The sequence below is a fragment of the Berghia stephanieae genome, chromosome 1, assembly GCF_034508935.2.
Source record: "Berghia stephanieae isolate SIO BIC M18660-M18661 chromosome 1, UCSD_Bste_1.3, whole genome shotgun sequence".
NCBI classification, from domain to species: Eukaryota; Metazoa; Mollusca; class Gastropoda; order Nudibranchia; family Aeolidiidae; genus Berghia; species Berghia stephanieae.
Genome location: NC_088360.1, coordinates 16,687,611 through 16,711,703, shown reverse-complemented (window position 1 = coordinate 16,711,703; position 24,093 = coordinate 16,687,611). Strand labels below are relative to the sequence as shown.

At 33.1% G+C, this 24,093-nt stretch overlaps 1 protein-coding gene across 1 annotated transcript in view; it reads right to left on the bottom strand.

Moving 5' to 3' along the window:
- Positions 1-2,054: 2,054 nt before the first annotated feature.
- LOC144956515 (poly [ADP-ribose] polymerase tankyrase-like) overlaps positions 2,055-24,093 on the bottom strand; it is an 86,812-nt gene continuing 64,773 nt past the window's right edge. The window contains exons 45-56 of the mRNA XM_078887455.1: positions 21,353-21,522; positions 20,084-20,189; positions 19,287-19,456; positions 17,827-17,974; positions 16,221-16,345; positions 14,293-14,383; positions 13,638-13,815; positions 13,071-13,178; positions 12,073-12,260; positions 10,336-10,410; positions 9,285-9,426; positions 2,055-7,514 (exon numbers count right to left, since the gene is read on the bottom strand). Coding sequence (XP_078743581.1) covers positions 7,405-7,514; positions 9,285-9,426; positions 10,336-10,410; positions 12,073-12,260; positions 13,071-13,178; positions 13,638-13,815; positions 14,293-14,383; positions 16,221-16,345; positions 17,827-17,974; positions 19,287-19,456; positions 20,084-20,189; positions 21,353-21,522 — 1,611 coding nt within the window. The 3' untranslated portion in view covers positions 2,055-7,404. The remainder of the gene's footprint in view (positions 7,515-9,284; positions 9,427-10,335; positions 10,411-12,072; positions 12,261-13,070; positions 13,179-13,637; positions 13,816-14,292; positions 14,384-16,220; positions 16,346-17,826; positions 17,975-19,286; positions 19,457-20,083; positions 20,190-21,352; positions 21,523-24,093) is intronic.

Below are 24,093 nucleotides of genomic sequence, written 5' to 3'. Positions count from 1 at the left end.
GTACAGAAAACTGATTTTTCAAACCCAACAATGCTCAATTTAGTCACTTTTGCTTAAAAGAGTTTGCAATTCTGAGCATTTTGATACCAATATCATACATGTATCTCAATTTTTAAGGAAGATATGGTCATTTGAAAATTTGACAATTTCGTTGTCGCGACACCCTGCTTCAGCACCCAACTTCGGGACTTCGTATAAAAAAAAGTATCGGGCTCACAATGACAAAATTTCAACTGCTTAGAGTCTCATAGAAATTAAACAACTCCAATTTTTTTCAGAACTCTAGCTCTTTATTTAATTACATTTTAAGCGCCACGAAAACACAAAAAATGCATATTTCCCATAAATCGCCAAGGGAGACAAAAAATGTGTCCGTCGAGGCAGCCTCTGGTCGGCACGCCATTTTGCTCTCACTGACTGGGCTGTGCAACTCGTGTTTATTTACCAAAGTTAAATGCTGGGCGAATGCGGGCGATACTTATAATCGGTACGGCATCTCCATATTTTAAGAGAAAAATGGATAAGCTTTCCAGTAATGTAAAAATAGTCTGCTGAAATTTTGTGGAAATGAGTTTAATCTTCCTTTTTTTGAGAAATTTTAAAAATAAAATCGGTTCCCCTAAATAAACCAACAGTTATTTGGTATCGATCGAAACGTCAAGATCTTGTGCACATTTTAAACCAATTACTGATCCGATACCACCCATGGCCCGAATTCGCCAAGCTCTTCAAGATGACCGATCGCGAAAAGTTCGTTTTTTCCATCAACGGGCGAGCCGATTAGTGACTTGTTTCAAAACCCACTTAAATTATCTTTTAAAAAAGCAGATAAATCATTTAGACACCATTTTAAAGGGATTTGAATAAGCTTTCGATTGATATAAATTTTATCCTTGTCATTTTGATATTTAATGGAATACAACGAAGTAAAATTATGTAAAACACATCGAAAATTGTCCGCCAGAGCGCATTAGCGGCAGTTTGCCGTACCTACAAAAAGAAACGAACAAATGGAGAAGACTAGTTTTGTGTCATGTTGTCTATGGAAGAGGGTTTCTCTTATTTCTTGTACATTCGTTTGCTGTTCGCTTTGTGTGTTGTATGGGGTTTGTGGTCTGCCTTAAGGTAGAAAAATGCCATTTAAAAACTTAACAGCAGCGAAAAAACCCCGACACCTTGATATAAAATTTGAACCGAGTCTAAAAAGTCTTTTCTCTATTACCATTATTTGTACCAGTTTATTTTAATGAGGGTTGTTTGATGGCCGAGGTATCACATTAAAAAAAAAATCCCACCAAGTCCGGAAGAGTTGAATGATCGGTATATGAGGTGGAGAGTTCAGTGTGTTTTGTTTCATTCAATTACAGTACATGTGGAATAATGTTCCCCCTTAATGTAATAATCAGACTAATACTAAGGGGCCCGAACTTCGGCACCAGGTCTGTAAATCTTCTGCCAATTTTCGGATTTCCGACAACTTGATTTTGCTCGATAGGTTCTGTTAAGGGCTGACATTAAAAAAAAAAAGAAAAGAAATAGAAGTTTTATTTCGTGCCTCGAAAAAATCAGTTTTTATTCCGTTTCGAAAGCCGACTTTAAAAATAAAAGAAAGTTTTTATTTGTCGCTTCAAAGAAAGACAAAACTAGTCAGTGTCAGTGTCAGCTATGTTCCATCTTGTCAATTATCACCACCAGCACACTCCGCCTGATGTGGATGTATTCACTGCCTACCACAGACCACCGTCCTGTGTTATCTATGCTGCCTACTGCCTTCTCCACAGACGAGAGCGAGGTGACAGTGTTGCGTCGCGAGTCGTCAACACACGCGAAGTCTATGTAATTGTAAATATGTACTACGCCCTCCTACTGTTACTGTTGTTTTTTAATCCATTGAAAATATCGAACTTTTCAGTGAATTTTATGATTAAAAAAAAAATAAAAAGACAAATAATTGTAAATGTACTATGCCCTCCTACTGTTATTTTTTAATCCATTGAAAATATCGAACTTTTCAGTGAAATTGTATGATAAAAAAAATAAAATCAAAGACAATGTAATTTTCATACATTTATTGAGATGTTGCTGCCTACGACAAACATTAAATAGATATAATATCATGTCTTAGTTTTATATATGTATTTAGGAGCTTGCAGTAGTTTTAGGTCATATCAGTGCAGAGGAAAGAAATATTGTACTCTCTACACATGGCATGTTGATAATGACTCTCCTGGATCACTAGCACAAAGTAAAAGGGTGACACAAAAGGGATTAATTATAATATAGAATTAGATTTAAAGTAAATGTAGATCCCTGCATGGTTAATCGCTTTCCAAGGTGAAGCTACACATCTCACACAAAGCCACAAAAACACATACATAAACAGATCCTCCTAAAAAGGATCAGTAAGATAGTTTAGTTTCAAATAAATTCAAATACACAAATCCATAGAAATTTGATTTTCAAGATTTAAAAAATTTATTTCACAAAGTGAACCGAGATTAATTTTTGTTTTTGTTTTTAAGTTTAAGGGTTTTACGGCGCTTGCAAGGTCATACATTAGCGCCATTAAAAAGGAAAAAAAAAACCCGGGATAGTTAAAAGGTTTTAGAATTACAATTAAAGCACCCAAGAAAAGGTAAGACAAAGGGGAATTGGTTCAAATAGGAAACAGATGTAGATTCCAAGTGCACACTATCCAGACACAAGCACAGGTCCCCACTAAAAGAGAAATATACTCAAATGTTTACAAATCATATATACAATGTAAACAAATCATAATACAGTACATAAGAGAGATGATTTACAAGACAAAAAATATCATCTCCAACAACTCATGCTTTGACTGTTTCCCTGTCAGCTAGGGTATCCGGCCAGGGCCTGGACAAAACCAAGTAACCTCATACCAAGACATAAAGCCAGTTGGAAAACATATAGTTATAGGGGGAAAGAAGACAGTAAGTACCTCCTTGCCAGGAATCAGATTCTGAACGCCAATCACACCAGGGCCAGGCCAAAACAAAGATGTCTCATTCTAGAATAGGACAAAATGTCATAAGGGATAATTGGGATTTTTGGATTAAAAAAAAAAAGTTTCCTATCAATATCAAAAGCTCGCACTGCGTTTATTTTTGAAGGTTACGGCACTTAAAACAAACATGGGTCATTCATGCCACCCGGAAAAATAAGATATAAAATGAAAGTTAGAACAGGAGTAGGTGAAGAAACGTTTTCATCTGATCTGAGACAAAATTCATTGCCACATCTGGATATCTCCGGGAATGAAAATATTAAGTGATTATTAACCATACAATACGAATCAAACACATACATAATAATATATATTAACACATAGGCATATGGCATAAAACAGATATTTTACAAGGAATAAAAATCATCCCTTATCAAAAATTCATGGCAACAGTGGGCCATTCTCCAATGAAATGCTGTGAACCCCAACCAATTATTTTCTGCCGTCCATTGTGTACAAGTACAAGAGCATTCAATAATCCATCTAGATAGCGAATGATCCCAAGACTTGTGCCCCACATTACACTAAACAGGAAAAGGTCACTGTCATCTTGCAAGCTCTCTAAAAATAAGTAATAAATTATCTAAAAAATAAAGCAAAATTTTAATATCACATGAAAATGGAAAATAAAGATAAAACCAAAAACTTCTAGAGTTGTACTAGTAGTCTTTGTATAAAGCGTATAAAAATCTTTTTAGTCAATGTAAATGAATTGTAAATGTATCTCAAATAAAATGTAAATAGAGAAGCTGAAATAAGTATAAGACTTGTAAAGCATTGTCAATCACAGTTTTAAATAAAATATGACACCCCAAAGACCCTAGATGGCACTTCACTATCACTATCATATTAAATGAATTTCATATTATCACAACTAAGAAATGTCAGAGACTTGACTACAGCAAAATCTCATTATACCGCTACGTTTCATAGCTCCAATCTTGAATAATGTCAAGGACATATTATAAATCAGATTAAAGAATTCAAATTTATTAAAAATTGGGGGTACAAAAAGGTTTGCCGTCTGCATCGTATCTTCTATTATTTCCGTGAGTGATAAACAGGAGGAACCAAATTATACAAAAAAGTAAGAAGATACTATTATAAATTAATGTGAACTATAGGTCTATTAGACTCGACCACATAGTTGATATAAAATTATACAAAATAAGAAAAAAAATAGACATTTTTTCTTTAAATTCTTAAATCATTAAAAATGACCAAACATGGATACAAGGGGACATAAAAATAACATAAAAATGATCATCATCATCATCATTGTTGTTAATATTATTATAATAACAGAGAATCATAATCATACAACCACAACAACAATAATAATAATAATAATAATAATAATAATACCATTTTATTAAATCCTTTTGGAAATGATTTGTATAGACATGGTACACAATAAAAATTCAATAAATAATTGCAATCATAATCATATCACAATGCATTAATTAGAATAGAAAAGATGATCAGTAGTAATATTAAATGTATATTGTATCTAGAATAAAAATGAAATGAGGGTAAATTTCCTCAACAGCATGAAGATTATGTACAGATTTGTGAACATGTATAGCAATAAGTGTACCGGTGTATACTGAATGCAAAGTTACAGAGTGTTACAAATAAATAAATGGACAGATGAATAAATGAATTTGTAAAATTCCTTTTTTGCGCTTTCAGAATTAAAATGTCTGATACTGGAAATTAGAAAAGATTTTTGGTGTCTTTCCTTCTTAGTCCGTATAGACAGCTAACAACTGTTTCTTGCAGAGTGAACAATTTCACTTTCACTCTGAAGAGGATCACTGAGAGGATGAGTGTTGTCCTCTCAGAGGTTAAAAATGTTTATGTGGTAGGATACAGCATTTGATTCTTCAAAAGATTCGAGTTGTGAAGTGAGTTACTCGTAACTAGCTCTTTTGATAATATTTAAAAAATTCCCTTTATCAACGCTGAGGCAATTTCCTCCCCACCCTGTGATACAAAAAAATTAAAAAACTTTCTACGATTGATCTGTAAAATAAAGAGCAGAGTGTTTTATCAATATTTAGTGAACAAGTTTTCGTAAAAAGTACTTACTACTACTACTACTACCACTACTACTCCTACCACTGCTGCTGCTTTTCTGTTGCAATATGATCTGTCAAAGAAAATATTCTAAACTTTATTTTACCACAAATTTACCATTGGAAATTAGTCTGACACGCACCTTTCAATCGATCCATGACAATGACTATATCAAACTTTGTTACAACTTTCCTACATCCTGTAAAATATCCTTTGACAGTAGTTTCTTTTATTTCCGTTGTGGAATCTTACCTCCATTAGTGTATAGACTATTTTTATTATTATCATACCACTGCCAAATTTAAAAGTCAGATACATTATATCGATATTTAGTATAATTTCAAGGACAATATGAGTATTAATTGTAGTTGAGACAATAGATTTGTGAGATAGGAGTTTAAATCAGTATTCACAAGCTAAAATCCTAGTTTGTAACATACCTGGGTCATTTAAGCACCAGGAAAAGTAAGATGACAGGTTTAGATAAAAGGGGAAACAGAAGTACATGATAGAAGAAATATACCTCTGTTTCTAGTCTGAGACAAAAATTACCTGGGTCTTTGCCAAAACAGAAAATATATACCTACTTACTATTAATAAACTAATATGTCGGTTTATAATACTTAACACATACAATGCAAAATCTGATTCAAAAACATTAATATTCATTTATAGAAATAAGACATATAAACGAGAGTGTTTACATGGGGGAAAAAATCACCTCTAATTAATAAAAATAATGCATGGTAACAGCGGCCATGTTCCAATGACATGCTGTGATTCCCAACCCAGGATTTCCCATCGCCCTTTATGTACAAAAAGTACTCAGTCCACCTAGAGAGCAAGTCACCCCGATAGTTTTGTCCCACAATGCACTACACGGGACATGGTCACGGTCGTCTTTTTTTCAGTTTTGTAAAAAAAAAGAAACACACTCCAAAAAACAAACTGAAAACAAAAATAAAATCCAAGCAAAACTATTTTATTTCAGTATAGACAGTCACAGAGTGTATAATGTTCCTTCCGTTATATGAAACAGCAAAGTTTGCTTTATTTCATCAGAGGCATCAAGCTGAAATGGTTAGTGTGGAAATAGGGAACAAAAGTGTGATGTCAGAATACTGATTTCAATCTCCTCCAGAAGACTGGACATATATAGTGCTACTGATCTTCTGGTTTCAGAGTGATAGCATCTTATTTTCTAGCCTAAATAAATGCTAGTTGTCACTAAAGATCATCTATCCTCGCTCTTAAATACCCCATTAGCATAAGAATCTGCCTATCCAGCCTACAACTAAAATAGTTATGCCACCTGATGATTTATGAAACCTCTTCATTGTTAGTCCTTTGGAGGACTGGTACAACACTTCAAGTAGCAGCTTTGAACCAGAACAGATCAAGGTGTGACACCTCGACTTCTGCTTCCCATTCCGCTGCATATTAATAAAACACCTTTGTCTCATTTTAGCTAGAATTTTACTTAACATATCGAAAGATTAAGTTAATCCTTAATTTGTCCAACAATTCTAATGCTGAGACTTCGAAGAAGTCAGCTTACCAAAGTCGTATCAATGGGAGGAACAGATTAAATTTGTTTTTATTGCATGAAACCCTACACTGACAGTCAGTGAAAGATTTTATAGAGAAACTGAAGAGGTGCTATAATGTTAAAATAAATTTGCAAGCAGCAGCATCCTGCACAAGATCATGGAATAATGAAGAATGTCTATAATTTGTAGAATTTACAAACAGCATTGACAAAATGAATTTTAAAAAATACCATATAAATAAATAAATAACAACATTTTTCAATAATGGTTACAAATGAAAAAGAGGACGAAAAAAATAAAATAAAAAGAGTATTTAGTTACAAAGAAGAAAAAATATTACAGAAACTCGTTCAATTATCTTTGCAAATGAAAATTGCATTTTAAAATTGACATTAATTATAAGCGTTTCAATTCTTCTTCTTAAAAAAATATTTTAAGTACAGCTACAATTTATGGGTAAATAACAAAAAGAGTATAAATGGGTCAAAAGTTGATTTAATTTGTAAACTGCAGTCTTTTTCTTACAGGTGACCAAACACAGTAACAGTAAATTAAATGGCCAAATATCATACTCAAAATCACATGAATACTTTCTGAAGGCTTATTTTTTTTGGTTTTCAGATGACTTTGTACAGATACAATGCCAACATAAAGTTAAAAGGTTGAGTCATGGATAAAATAAATAATTTAATGTTCTAGGTTACAGTTCAGGCCAGGCCATTGTCGTCGTCATCATTTAACCATGGGTCAGTAATTCCTCTCGAGTTGGACGAGATACCTAATGCACACTTGGTCTGGATTCACCAAAACATACTCGATGTCACAATAACCCTTGGGTTTCAGATTGAGGCTCACTCCTGCAAAAATAGATTTATCAATGAAACAGATTCAGTTTGCGAAAAGATTCATTATGGTATATCTATCTTTTGACAAAATTAAAAGAAAAAACAAATTAAAATAAAAGAAAGACCCCCCCCAAAAAAAAAAAAAAAAAAGAGAGAAAAACAAACAAAAAGAAAAAAGGAAAGAAAGAAATCAAGAAACAAAAAAAACAAAAAACAACAAACAAACGACCCCGTCCCTCCGTAAGAAAAATTAACCACATTAATTCTAAAACATATATTTACAGTGCAATGTTCATTAGAAGCTGAGCAGAAACACCAACAGATCTAGACACATTTTATTGTGCAATAGTTATCCTTTCATTGTGATATAACAAAAAAAGGCCATGAAGAGATGAATCTTTCCATACTAAAAATTCTATTACAGTCCACTCCGGATAATCGCAACTCAGTTAATTGCAAATTTCGATTAATCGCAACATTTCCCAAGAAACGGAATTAATTCTATATAAAAGTCACTGGTTAATCGCAACAAATTTTTGCCCTCAAAAGTTGTAAATTCAAAAAATCAATCTAACAAAATATCATGATTAAATTTCATCATGGAAGAAATCGTGATAGGTTGAAAAATCGAGAGTGAGTGGGATTTAATGCTACAGCATTGTGTCACCACTTTATTAGAGAGACAAAAGAGGGGCTTTGCAGTATGGGTTTGTGATCTAATCTGTGGCCATTAGATAGGAGGCGAGGGGGCTGGGCATAGTCTTTACAACAGATAATGACAGTTGTAAAGAGAGACTGAGCGATATCCTTTGTTTTTGGAATGACAATTGTGCATTGTGATTAATGAGTTTGGTGAGAGCTCTATTGTCTCTCATCACGCTGAACTATTTGACTCTTACAAATGTTAAGAACAAAAGAGTGAAAGTGAATCCAATCTGAATAAGACGTCGACTTGCATCAAAGCTGCTTTTGCTTGACAAATCTATACAGGGCTGTCATATGGTTTTTTTTTATTCAATCATATTGCCCAGTCTGTGGTGGACTAAGAACAATGTTCACAACAACTGGTTTGTGTTTACCACTAATGTGTAAAATGTTGCAATAGTAGACTGGACACTCAGCTTCAGTTAATTGTAACTTCAGTTAATCGCAACATTTTCGCTGATCCCAAGGTGTTGCGATTATCCAGAGTGAACTGTATATCTAATTGAGGAGAGCAGTTATTTACACAAACACACACATACCCATAAGTGTGTGTGTGTGTGTGAGAGAGAGAGAGAGAGAGAGAGAGAGAGAGAGAGAGAGAGAGAGAGAGAGAGAGAGAGAGAGAGAGAGAGAGAGAGAGAGAGAGAGAGAAAGACCATACACTAACGTACAGCAAAATAAACAGGTCATTTGAAAAATTTTAATCTTACATTCAGTCCTCACAGAGTTTGTTCCTTGTGTTAATATATATTTATATAAACACAAATCATTATCACATATATTTTTTGGTGCACCAACCTTAATTTGAGTGGATCTGATTGACCATTGACATTACTAAAATAGATATCAACATCATCATTCTACCACCATCATCACCAACTTTATCATCATACTCATCACAGCCACCACCGTCAACATCATCATAATCATTACAATTATCATCATCATCATCATCATCAGTACCACCACCATATTCATCACAATAATCATTATCAAAACAGAAATAGTAACATTAATGACATAAGTAACATGTTACTATTTTCAAAGCTATACGAACAGAAACACAGAAGCAGAAACCTGTCGGAAGTTTAAACCAATTTTTTAACACATTCTCATCATTGACGGAGATCAAACTGTTACTCCCATCCTTCTTGAATACTTCTTCTGGGTCATCACAACTCTGGTATTGCTTCCAAAAGTGTGGTTTTCCCAAGGCCACCTTGATCAAACATGAGGATAAATTTCAAGATAACACACGTTAAAAGCTCAAACCTGTCTGGGTTTTTTTTTTTTGTTTTAAAAAAAAATAAAATATATTTTAAAAAAATCATTCTATTCGGGTCCCAACGGCTCAATCAGAATAGCACTGGACTTGTAAGTAAAGGGACAGCTATTTGTTCCATGTGCAACTGATGGTTTTTTATTTGTATTTGCAATAGACTAACATAAAAAAATATTATTTTATTACAGTAATTAGTTCTCATTTTAAAAAATGTAACTATTGCTGACTCAGCCCGTTATTTTTTTTTGTGTGATTCTCTTTTCTGGTCCCAGAATAAGGTTTTGCGGTCATAATATGGGGGTGTGAGAAAAAATAAACATTAGAAGCTGTTGCTATTGCATTCATTGGGAGAAAACGGTTGTGGGGGCTTTATTTTAGTGATCACCTTTTTCCGGTGTATATCATCTCTCTTTTACACATTATTAATGTTACTGTGTTAGTTGTTTATAAGGATATATCTCAATTAGTCCAGTTTGGTGTCTGTGCTTAGTCTCTGACTGGATACACAGATCTCTTCTATTCTGTTCTGTTCTATTTCATGTTCTCTAATTTAATAAAGCCCATTTGTCTTACATTTTCGTGACCCATAGTGATGTCTATCAGTCGAAGATCAATTTCCCTCTGAGGGATGAAGAAAAGTAAGTAGTCTTTCAGAGTTGTAAGAAGTTTATCCTGGTTTTGGCTGCATCCAATTCTTCATACTCAGTCATTCAACTCACCCATTATGCATTTTAGTCCTGGCACAGATATGACCTAACATGTAATGTAAATCTCCTAAAATCAAAAAAAGAAAAAAAAAAAAGAAAGAAGCAGAATCTGAGAAGAAAAAAGATCTTTCACACTTACCTCACACAAAAGCACAAAGCCATGGTTATCGGAATAACATTTGCTCTTGCTAAATCTGTCTGAGAAGTATATGCCCTGTTGATGTTGAGAAAATGACATTTTTGTTAAATACGTTACGATAATCATGATAGTAGGCAGTAAAACTTATATATAGAATTTAAGTGATATAGGTAATGTAACTGCACTGCTCTCAGAACATTGGTGCCAGCTATTATTGTTATATCATCAACTACAAAATAAGCTGAAGAAAGATTTCGTTTGGTATATATCAATCTATACATTGTGCGGCTATGTGGTCTAGTGGTATGACACTCGCTTTAGGTCCTGGGTTCGAGCCTCGTGCTCGGTGCATAGTTGAGTCCTTGGAAAAGGCTCTTTAGTCACATTCTCTCACCACACTCAGGTGTAAAATGAGTACCTGGCCGTTAACAGCGCTGTCTTTGTCCGAAAAATTGTAATATCGCCTAACAGGCGTCATGTCCCATCCTACATGCTAAATGTTGCTGTTGACCAGGGACCCCTTGTAAAGCGCTTTGAGCACATTTAGTGGATATTGCGCTATATAAAGCTCAATGCTCAATTTTACATTGTGAATGTCATTAATAATTGCCTATATGGACAATAAAGATTATTATTATTATTATTATTATTATTATTATTATTATTATTATTATTATTATTATTATTATTATTAATAATATTGTATTTGGTGTACACAGAATATTGTGGTAGCCTACTACATCTTGCGTCTAGTTACCTAGTGCATGGGGTTTTATTGCATTAAAAACATAGTGTGATGTGCTCAAAGAAAAATGCAGCAGTGTATTTATTGTATTGAGGACTGAATAAGTTGATTAAAAATGTATTCATTTAAAAAATAATAATAATAAGTTGCACTAAAATAAGACGGGAAGTTTCAGATTAAAGAAGTTTTGAAAAGTTGTGAATAACTGATAAAAGGAGTACTCACCTATGTTATAAATGAAAACATAATTTTTAACAACTTAAAAAGTCATCTTTATTCTTTGAGATTTGAAGTACAAATTTTTTGGCTTAAATGAAAAAAGATGTTTTGTCTATGTAAGGCGAAGAGGCCCCGTTAGGTCTCAAAAGTTTCACATAAGAGTGAGTGATTGGGGATGTGAAAAGGTTATTTTTACTGGAGAATAATAGTGTTGGTTTTTTTGTTTTTTTTTCAATGTTCATTTTTCCTTTTCATGAAATTTAACTCAAGAATTGAACATATGAGAATGCATTTTGCGTAATGTTTCTGATTTTATCCATCTCATCAAAATATGGGAGTTAGGAATAAATAGCAAGAGATGAGGATGATGAAATTGTGGGAAGTAGGTATGTCCTGTTAAACCATAATACTTTATTTGTATCAGTACGACTGTAAATTAATTCAATATTTACATAAAAAATACTTCAGCAATACGAGATTATTAGAATACTCGAACATTCACATGCCTACTTCTCCCAATACACTCAAATTCATTAAATTGAATATTGTGTTGGATGTAAAAAAGAGAAATTATAACAAAACCGAATAAATTATGGGTTCAATATGAATCTAGAATTGTCTTTTTCATTTGCCACAATTAGGCCAACCAAATTTCTCAATTCACATCTGATCTGAGTTAAGTTGGCCTCATGTGAAACTGTAAAACTAGAGGAAAAACCAAAATCATGTTTTCTAAAACCACGAGCCTCCCATCTAAATCAAGAATTACTTACATTCCCATAGCAGGAGCCATGCTCTGGAAATGTTGTGATGAGGCCACGATTCAGAATACTCAACAGGTTGCTAGCTCTGGTTCCGTGGAAAAGAAGACGTCGATTGTCTAACCCTGTTTTGTCCAATTTGGCAGCCTCCCCTTCGCGGCTGATTTTGTAGATACCAGTTATCTTGTCGTCTTTGGAGGCTACATCAAAAATATAGTGAAATTACTAATGGTAAGAAATAGGGAAGTAACCCAATTCCTCATTTTTTTTTCATGCAAACATTGACACAAAGTTCAGTTGTTTAACCCTGTCCCTTAATTAGATTGGGTATTTTTATTGAGAGCACGATAACATTTAAAAAAGGAAACGTAAGAAACATAGCCTTAAAGTAAATCTGTGGTAGTTGAAGTTTTCAGTTCAGATTTGAAGGTACCAGCAGGTAGGTGTAGTGATAATTGTTATTATGCTGTTTTAAGTGAGAAGTGTGTTATAATTTATTGTTAACTAATGGAATCTCTAAAGGGCCTTTTATAAATCCTTTATGCTAGCTTGCTCTTTTAGCCTTAGCTCGTATTTCCTTGTTGTGGTAATGATCCTAACTTTTTCATGTGGGTATCTGTTATACAATTAATAATAACAATAATATTTTAAAAAAAAATAGTAATAGTAATACTACTACCACTACTACCACCACCACCACCACTACTACTACTACTACTACTACTACTACTACTACTACTACTACTACTACTACTACTACTACTACTACTACTACTACTACTACTACTACTACTACTACTCTACTACTACTACTACTACTACTACTACTAATAATAATAATAATAATAATAATAATAATTATTATTATTATTATTATTATTATTATTATTATTATTATTATTATTATTATTATTATTATTTTTATTATTATTATTATTATTATCATCATAAATATTACTGTCACTATCATTAGTATTGTTGTAATTAAATGAATTCATGATAGGACTAACCAGTGGTGTAAATGTATTTGAGTATGAGCTGTGTCATGGGGTCGGACTGATCCATCAATTCCATTTTACTGTCCAAGCATTTGTACACATAGTGGGCTGGATGGATCTCTGGGTCAAACACACAAACACACAAAACACACATGCATGGGTTATTTATCAGTTATAAACAGTTATATTGATGGCTTCAGTCGCAAAGAGAGAGAGAGAGAGAGAGAGAGAGAGAGAGAGAGAGAGAGAGAGAGAGAGAGAGAGAGAGAGGAGAGAAAAGAAATATATATATATATATATATATATATATATATATATATATATATATATAGAGAGAGAGAGGAGAGAGAGAGAGAGAGAGAGAGAGAAAGAGAGAGATAGAGAGAGAGATAGATAGATAGAGAGAGATAGATAGATGAGAGAGAGAGAGAGAGAGAGAGAGAGAGAGAGAGAGAGAGAGAGAGAGAGAGAGAGAGAGAGAGAGAGAGAGAGAGAGAGTTATGGTAAGCTTGCAAACTGATTTCCAGCTGATTATACCTCCGGTACCATGTACCACAAAGATACCACAAACTTACTCACCCTTTTGGCGTGCCATAGCCCCAAGCAACATCTGGCAGGCTACCTCGTAGTCCAGCAGATTGCTCACTGCCTGCATGTGAAGTGTCACGCTTGTATGGTCGTACAGTGGAGATATATCCTCATAGACAAAATTCTTTTGAGGGATCACATGGAAATACTCGTTGCTCAACTCCACAATCTAGAGGTGCCCAAATGAGTCAATAAAATGTATAGGAAAATAAAGGGAGTAAAAATGACTCTTATAAAAGATACAACACGTTTCCAAAGGCCGAAATGTAGTTTACTTTGTTTTGTATTTTTTATAAGAGTCATTTTTACTCCCTTTATTTTACAATACATTTTAACTCCACAATCTGAGGAGATTATAATGCAGATATTCTAAATCAGTGGTTCTAAAACTGGGGTCAGAGGTCCCAATGGGACAAAATAGCCATTTTGGAGGGGGAGGGCAGAGTATCATGAAAAGGTGGTTCAATCTTACTATAATTGATAAAGCATTTTAAGACACATGATTGATAGCAATTTCCATTCATTTCTTTAAAGACAAAAAACTAATTGTTATATAAACTGATTGCTTTTAAAGGAAATAAGCTATATATTTATTCTTTTTTTTTTTTCAATAATGAATGTTATGATGAAATGGATAAATAAATACTCTTTGACGAATTTCAAGCAGTTGTGGCTTCTTTTCTTTTTGTTCGTCTTCATCCAGTTTCTTGATTTTAGTTTTTTCTTCCACAAGTGCTCTGAAAATTACAAACCAGATGTTTGAAAATGCAACACAATTATATTAGATTAGTCTTTGTTGTAAAAAAAAACAAACTAAAACAATCTTTAAAATAGAAAATGCAGTAGTCAATGTTAGTGAGTGAACATAGACAATTTCACATTACAAAAATATTAACAACAAATACAACATCAGGGGGGGGGGTCCAGACAGCTCAGTTGGTAGAGTACTCGCTTCATGTGCGAAGGGATCAAGATCAATCCTGGGTGAAATCGAGATTTATTTTTAAGCCCCTTAACTCTTTAAGATTCAACCCGACAAAAACCGACAACGGCATAATATTCATGGGCGGGGTAGTCAAGACTGGCCTCAGTAAGTAAAATCCAATCGTTGTGAAGGAAATGACAGGCCCTGTCACTGCCGCAGGGTGTTTTCAGCTTTGATTTTTATAAATTTGCCGACAGAAAAGAAAATACGTTTCAGAAATTGCGATTTAAATCCTATTTTATTTGCGGGTGAAAATCATTGACATTGCACTTTGTTTGGTAAAAATCGGGAAAAAATTACGACTTTGGTCATGAAAAATGACTTTGAAGACCATTATTGTAAACTTTAAAAAATATTATGAATAATTTTTAACTCCCTTATTTGTGGGTCGGTTTTGTCATTCGAGGTATCAATTTTATTGTAATAAAGAGATAGGAACTTCAGAGTTATTTTTTCTGATGCAAAATTATTACTTTGTAATTTTAGCACCAAGAATAATAGTCGGTAAATAAATTTGTTACACCTCTTTGATAGACCGCCGGGGTCCATTCGTGTAGAATTGTGAATCAAGCATCTCAAAGTCTTCGACCAATCACAGGCTATCTATCCAGCTGGCCGAAACAAAGACGCTTCTCCCCGTCGATGTATTACGCTATTGTTATGAATATAACACCTTATGGAGTAGGCCTAAAAGCTAAAATCTAAAAGTAAAAAATATAATTCTGAGGAATTTGAAAGTCACATTGCTGAAATCAGCTTGAAAAAAGAAGTAAATTGGTCTTTGTTTCATAAAAATCGGTTGAAAACCAACTGTTTTACGAATAAATTTGATTTTAAAAATTGCTTTTGTTTATTTTAGTTTTTTTAGCAACTTTTTTATTTATCGGCCGATTTTCTTGATTTTTATATCATTCTTTATATCTCAAAGAGACGAGATCAGTGATATACTTTGTTTGTTTCAAATGTAACTAGAACATAATTTGGCTTTTTTTACCTATCGACCATGCCTGGATAATTTATTCAACAACGTGGCGATGTGACGCAACTATTCCATGGCCGTCTTCCACTGCATCGACGATGATTCAATTCATTGTTGACGGCTGTTGACACGTGAGCTGCCAGAACGACCAATCGTTGAAGGGTCAAGATGTTCTGTAGCCAATCGTTCTTCGGTCAAAAAACTTATGAACTCACGAGAACAAAAGTTTGAAATTTGGTGATGGACGGACCTATGAAATCGTTTCTGGGCGGAGTTTAGCCATGAGTGACCGTAGAAAACGAAAAGGCGACTACAGATATCAAAGAGTAGGCTTATATCATCAAAGGATGTCTACATGATTGACGTGGCCATATAGGGAACTCATTATATACTCCCCCAAAAAGAATCTGAACACGAGAGGGTTAAGCTCCTATCCCAAGGATGCTATTGCTATTGTCAGTTTCACGCAATAGAAACCGGGATGGACTCCAGCTCCATGTTGCCTAATGGTTCTGAAGTATTAGAACAACAACAACAACATTGAAAATAACAAAGCAACAAACAATAATTATAATGATTCAAATATTATCCTAATAAATAGACTTCTTACTTGATGTCCCATATGAGTTGCTTCCCTTGCATCAGCCTTCCCCTTCGGAGTCTTCCAAAAGGCAGACACTCCATGCTAAGAGACTTAATCCTTTCCATTGCTTTCACCAAAGCCTTAGGATTCATCTGCCAGAGGAGACATATTTGTATTTTATTTACACAGTAAGCAAATTCTCACCAGCAAAAATTTACCCAAAAAAAAAAAAAAATAATGACATGATAAAAAGGAAAAAAAATTAGACTTGATTTCAGCTACATATCATTTTATATCTTGGTAAAAGGGAGGAATGTGGTGGGGGTGAGCAAGATGGCGAGTGAATAAGCATTTAACTTTAATCCAAAATATCCAGGATCACAGCCTTCTTTTGGCATTTTGTTTCATATTTCTATGGGTAAGATTATTGACATAGGTGATTCCTGTACATATTGCGTAGTTGCTTGAAGGACTTTCTATCTAATTCTTCATATATTACCTTGACAAATGCATCCTTTGACTGCTGTACTCTGGAGAGGTTTGAGAGTTTTTGCTAAGATGAGGGTCATTTTCAATTGAGTAATTGTCAAAGGGAACAGATCAAAGTAAAAGATCAGGAACTTGAAGATATACCTAGATACTTTCTGCTATCTCGGGGGTATAATTGATAGATATGGAGGCATGAAAGCAGAAGTGAAAGTACAAATTGGAAAGTATAGGCTGCATTCACATCTTTGAAAAGTTTGGAGAACTAAAGATATCTCCCTTTGATTAAATCTGAGACTTTTCAATTAAAATGTGAAGTCAGTCCTGCTGTATGGATGAGAAACTTGGAATGCATCGCAGGCATGTATAAGGAGGATATAGATTTTCATACACATGCATGCGTAAGCTACTCAGAATAAAATGAATGAACAGGATTAAGAACAAAGAAGTATAAAAATGAACACAGCAGAAACCAGTAGGAGAGGAAATAGGAAGAAGATGATAGAGGTAGACTGAACACACCCTTAGAAAGAATGACTCCACTATAACAAAGAAAGTATTGGACTGAAACCCTCGGGACAAGATCAAGGGGAAGGCCACGGGGAACATGGAGAAGAGTTAAAGAAGCTGATATACATGGAAATAATAAGACAAAGGAACAAGATAAAAAAAGTTAGATCAAAATCTAAATGGATGGAAACAGTTTGTCTGTGACCTTTACCCTGACCTAAGGTGAAAAAGGCAATGATGATGAGGGTCATTTTAATCGGTTGACATTTGAAGGTCGAGTTTTCTGGCCAAATTTTTTAAATACGTGTCTTTACGACAGTTAACTGGTTAAAGTGTCAAAAACAGTACTACTACCAATGCCATTGGCATCTCCTGTTTGAGACATATTATGACATCACACTTTTTAAAAGGAAAATTTTGAGCATTATTCACCATAGTCTGCTATACACACCTTGTCCATTACAAGGAACAAATATAGACATGAAGGGTTGCTTCATTTTTTTCTAATCAATATCAAGTCTCATTAATTATGCTAAGAAAAAGACTAAATGGAAGAAATTAGACAAATGTTTTAACTATCAAAATAAAGTTGTTTTTTTCATTTTTATAATCCAAATAATCCCCCTACAGATTTTACCATTTTGTTCATGACATTTTCTAAATGAGCTGGCAAAGCAGATACACATTTGGATTCTGACAAGTCAATTTTGAAGGCCTTCATTTTAGGTGGCGCCAATCTTGCTGAGTCATCTAAAAGACGATATTTCTGGGGGTTAACCTGAAAGCTGGGATAATATAGAAAAAGGGATATTATATACAAACACTCTTTGCTTTGTTTGGTGGAACATATAACAGCTCTTTTAGAAAAGAATAGAGGTTCTTTGATGAAGTGGATAGATGAAGTTAGACGGGAAAAAGAAGGCATTAATATTGGTTTGAGAAAGAAGAGGTTCATGAGAAACAAGAGGATGATGAGATAGAGGAGTAGAAGGGAAAATGAGAGAAAGTAGCGAAAAGAGCTAAAGGAGGGAAGGACAGAGAAAATAGAGATTTTGAATAATCCCCTGGATGACCCAGATTAAAGTCTCGTTAATGAAAAACCCGTTATTAAAGTTCATGACGATGCATTACAACTGGTGCCTGTTTTGATTTTTAAGCCTTTTCTTTTTGACCTTCTTTAAAGCCTTCTTTTGATTTAGACCCAGAAGAAAAACTTTTCAATGGGATGGGTAAAGAGAATTTAATTTTACTCCAATATCTTTTATTTTTTACAAAAGAAGGAATAATCTTAGGCATCATACTTCCAAGGAAAGCGTGAAAAAATTCCCCACTCACTTAAAATAAAACCAAGACAATAAACTCATCCTATTAGAGTTGAAAGGAAATGAGAAGAAGTAGGATGAAGGGCCGAAGAAAGAGGTAGTGGCAGAGAAAATAACGATTTGAATAATCACGTTTATGACCCAGATTAAAGTTCTGTTTTCTGTTTTAGATATTTCCTGAATTGAAAAATCCGTCATTAAGTTGATGACGGTGCATTACACCTGGGGGCTGATTTTTGTTTGATTTTTCAAGCCTTTTCTTTTTAACCTTTTTTAAAGCCTCTTTTTGTTTTGACATAGACCCTGAGGAAAAACTTTTCAATGGAATAACTAAAGAGAATTTAATTATACTCTAATATTGTTTTCTTTTTTTATTTTTTTTTACCAGAGAAGGAATAATCTAAAGTATCATGTTTCCAAGTAAACAGAGAGAAAAAAAAACCCCAACCACTAAAAAATTAAAAACAAAACAAAACAAAACGAACACAATAAAACCATCCTCCAAAAAAAAAAAAAAAAATCAAAAACGATAAAGCAAAAACAAAAGTAAAACAAAACAAAACAAAACAAAAAAGCAGCAACAACAACAACAACAACAAAAAACAAAAACCCAACAAATAAAAACAAGATTCCCCCCCCCCCCCCCGTCCCCCCCACACACTAATAACAAACTAAACAAAAACAAAATAAAATAAAGATTGATATTTTTGAAAAGGGGAAGGGAATATAAAATAACTGAAAAACTGTATAAAAGGATAAACAATCTTAAACTTACTCTTTAACAGCATCCCACTTATTTCCTGTTTTCTGTCGAAAAATCTTAGAGAATTCCTTAGAGGCAGCTGCCAAGTCAGAAAAGGGCGTATGTTGGAATTGTCCCTTCATTCCGATGCAACCCCAACAAGTGAAGAGGATATAGAGGCTGGGGTCTGCCTGGTGTACCAACTGGGAACAAGATGTGATGATGATGATGATGATGATGATGATGATGATGATGATGATAATGGTGGTGCTGATGATAATGATGAGGATTATTATTATAATTATTATTATTATTATTATTATTATTATTATTATTATTATTATTATTATTATTATTATTATTATTATTATTATTATTATTATTCATTATTATTATTATTATTATTATTATTATTATTATTATTATTATTATTATTATTATTATCATCATCATTTAAAAAAAAATCATAATTATTATTATTATCACTACTACTACAACTATAACTACAACTACAACTACTACTACTACTACTACTACTACTACTACTACTACTATTACTACTACTACTACTACTCTACTATTATTACTACTACTACTACTTCTACTACTACTACTACTACTACTACTACTACTACTAATATCAATATTGCGATTCCAATTATTATTATATTGTTGCTGTTGACGATAAGATTGTTGATAAAAAATAATGATTATAATGATGATGATTGTGATGATGGTGATAATGATGATAATAATAATGAAGATGATGATGATGATGATGAGGGTGATAAAATACGATATATAGTACCTGGTCATGTGGATAAGCATACCTGTATTTTATAAAAGTTGTAAGCAGCATGGTCACGACGCTTCACATCCACTTTGGTCAGTAGGACATCATACCAGATCCCCTGTTCTTCGTCCTTCAGGAGAGTGCTGAGTGAAACAAACGATTCAATTACAGGTTATAAAGAGACTGCATTTCTTTACAAATATACTTTTCCAGGTTCATCTGAGCCTTATTGCCCCAGAGAGCCCGATTTCATCCCCATGTCTGTAGCATTGATTGCGTGATTACATTTGCATGCTAATATTTGTATTGGATACTTGTCTATACACTTTATAGTCACCTGGAACAACTACAAAAGACGTCTAACTTCTACGTCATGGCACAAGACCGAAGGGCTAGAGCTCAGGTGGTCGCTGGTTCGGATAAGTAAGTAAGTAAGATACTTGTCTATCACAAAGCACTTTCCACCAGATCTACCCGAGAAGCTACCCAATCACTGATGGGTAGGGAGAAGGGTTAGAAAAAATCTCGACTTACTGCAGGGACCAAAACTGGTTCTGTTGCTTGTGATGCACGAGGCCTACCAATTTCATACTATTAGATAATTATACAACATGTAAACTGGGGTCTCTGTTAAATGAAATTATGACTCTTAAATTCGTATTTTTCATTAATTTTTCCGGAGAATAAGTCGTTACTATATCAGTGTAGTTATTTTAAAAATGGACATAGAGGGCAGACAGGAAATAAAATAATTGTCATCTCTCAATTTGTGACCAATGCCAATTTGAATGAAATTTTCAAAAAGTTAGAATTTTTTACAACTGAAGATGTCTGACATTATATTGTTACCGAGGAAGGGTTTTATGTTACATTTTATTCTATTTTTGCAAAATTGATATTAATTTGATGTTAACAATCAATTCAACCATAACCAACATTTCTATCATTACCAAACACTTTTTTTCTGTCATTACTAAACATGTTGTAACTGATTTTTGGGAGGAAATGTTTTTGTGCTTTTTTATCTCTATTATAAGGAAAGTTCCGATAGATCAATTAGTAGAACACTAGCTTCACATACAAAGAAACTGGTATTCATCCCAGGTGAAGTCGAAATTTTTTTCTGACTCCCCTCCCCCCACCCCAACCACCAAGCTGTGATTGATTGGGTAGTTGGGTATGTAAGATCTGGTGGAAAGTACTTTGCGATAGACCTGGCAGGTAACTGCTATGACTTCATGGGGCTAATGGCTCTGAAGGACTGCTTTCCCTTAAATATTAATTGATGTAACGGTCATCAACTCACCCATTTTGGACAGTACAGCTTTCATCAATTTCGTGTTCATATGATATGTCTTCCTCCATATCCTCCTCACAGGCCAGCCTAGCATCTTGACGGAAGTCTGGTTTGCCTCGTAAAGAAAAATTGTTGATAACTCCGTCGTTGACGGGGAAAGCCCTGTCAAAAGAGGGTTGCTGTTGGGTGAGGGGGGGGGGGGGGATGGATGATAACAGATTCAAAATATTAGTGGATTATTCTATTTCATTTATCCTGCAATGACTGAAGAAAGGTTTTGAGCCCAAAACATTCTTTGTAAGATATTTTATTATTTTTTAAGACAAAAAACCTCATTAAATTCTGTTTTGATCTATAGTTTTTAGTCAAATAGCTTCTTACAACTTAGCATTCACAATGATTTGTACAACTACTTTCAAAAAGCCTTTGGTTTGTGATCAGCTGTAAATGCTTCTTGCGTACCTGTCATGAATGTGTTGTGTTGCAAGTGTGTTTATGTGTGGATGTGGATGAGTGTGTGTGGTATTGGCGTGTTTGAGGCAGTGGGTGGTGGGAGAGGATGGCTGTTAGTGTGTATTTTTCTCTTTCGATATGACAATTTTATTTGTAATGCGCCCAGAGCCTCCAACCAGGGGGATAGGTTGTGCAATATAAATGTGCATTATTATTATTATTATTATTATTAATGACAATGAATACATACTTGTATTTTACAGTCTTAAGAATGATTTCAGACCAGACAGTTAAATTTTCGTATAAAAAATGTAGGAGTTTACAGAATGATTTTTGGCTATTCTTTTTTAATCAAGGCATCTCAAACTCTCTCTACCGCTATCAATAGAGGTATTTAATCATTTTATTGAACTTTATTAATATCGAATTTGAGGTATTTCTGAATAGCAAATTTAACATTTGTCTTCCTATATTTATCTTCTTTTTTTTTTTTCTATTATTTTGTTACAATCATTATTATTAATATTATTATTATTATTACAGTCCAAGCTGGTATTGGTAATGTGGCTTAATTGGGACAACTGCTTTATTGGGATGATTCCTTGGGAATGGAATTTTTACTATATAAAAAGTCATACCCTTTCCAATTCCCAGCCACTTAATGGGGACAAAATTTGATAATGACCATCCCCATAAAAGAGCTATTTTGTTGTCTTCAATCATTCAAAACGCTGGTTCATAAAATGCAAATTAGTCTAACAGGATGGTCAGCCGGTTATATTGTTCATCACAAAGGTGTGAACAATAGAATTTACCTTTGTTCCCAGATAGTATCTATCGCGACAGCCAATCGGGTGTGTGGTTGTCAATATCAAATGATTTGTATGTTCAATGAGACAAATGGGTAGACAATGCATTTTTAATCTGTTGCTTACTTATGCAACCATTATGAGTGGCATATTCGCTAATTGATGTGTGCAGTTTGATTTGTCTTTCATGGTAGAGGTAAATTAAGGAGTCATTTGTTTTTCAATTAGATGTGAAATGTCACTGTCTGATAAATGTTGCAATAACTGACATGCAAAGCGATTATGACGAGATTTAAACGATGATGAACGCAGTTGGTATAAAACTCGCCACCCTGATATCCAATCATTCATTCTACACATTTTGGAAAATTCATCAATGACCATGAGAAGAAAAGACCTCACAATCTGGATAAATGCAGAAATGCAGAGTGGTAAATCTGAAAAATTCCTCAATTATATGCTGATGCAGACGCCGCTTAATTGGGACAATTTGTCGGGAACTGAGCCATCCCAATAAACCGGCTTGGACTGTATTATTATTATTATTATTATTATTATTATTATTATTATTATTATTATTATTATTATTTAATTATTATTATTATTATTATTATTATTATTATTATTATTTTATTATTTATATTATTATTATTATTATTATTATTATTATTATTATTATTATTATTATTATTATTATTATTATTATTATTATTATCATTTATTATTATATTATTATTATTATTATTATTATTATTATTATTATTATTATTATTATTATTATTATTAATTATTATTATTATTATTATTATTGATATTATTATTATTATTTATTATTATTATTATTATTATATTATTATTATTATTATTATTATTATTATTATTATTATTATATTATTATATTATTATTATTATTATTATTATTATTATTATTATTATTATTATTATTATTATGATTATTATCATCATTAATATTATTATTATTATTATCATCATTATTATTATCATTATCATCATCATCATCATCAATATCATTACTCTCATCATTATGGATAGGAAAGCCAACAGATTAAAAATTATACCATAAATGCTTGCTTTAGTTTATTGTATAAGAATATAATACGAAGAAGAGTATGCTACATTTTTAAAGAAATAATATGAAATAAAACTATAACTATATAAAATCATGCCAGAGGGGCAGACACTTGGACAATTTGGAAGTACTGTCACTCTCTGACAATGCTCAATAAAATCAACTCCATTTTAATTCAACTGATATTTTATCAAAATTGAAAAAAAAAGATGTGAGCATAATTCAGCAGTTCAGTTTAATTATTCTTAATTGAATGCCTCTTGTAGCTGTTCCACAATTGCTCAATAATTCTCCAAGCAGGCCTAGTGGAACTAAATTTCTATTTAATACAGTAAAATTTGCCTATTAGGCAAAACTTTTGAACTAGAACTCTAACAGTGTCTATAACCGCCTAAAAC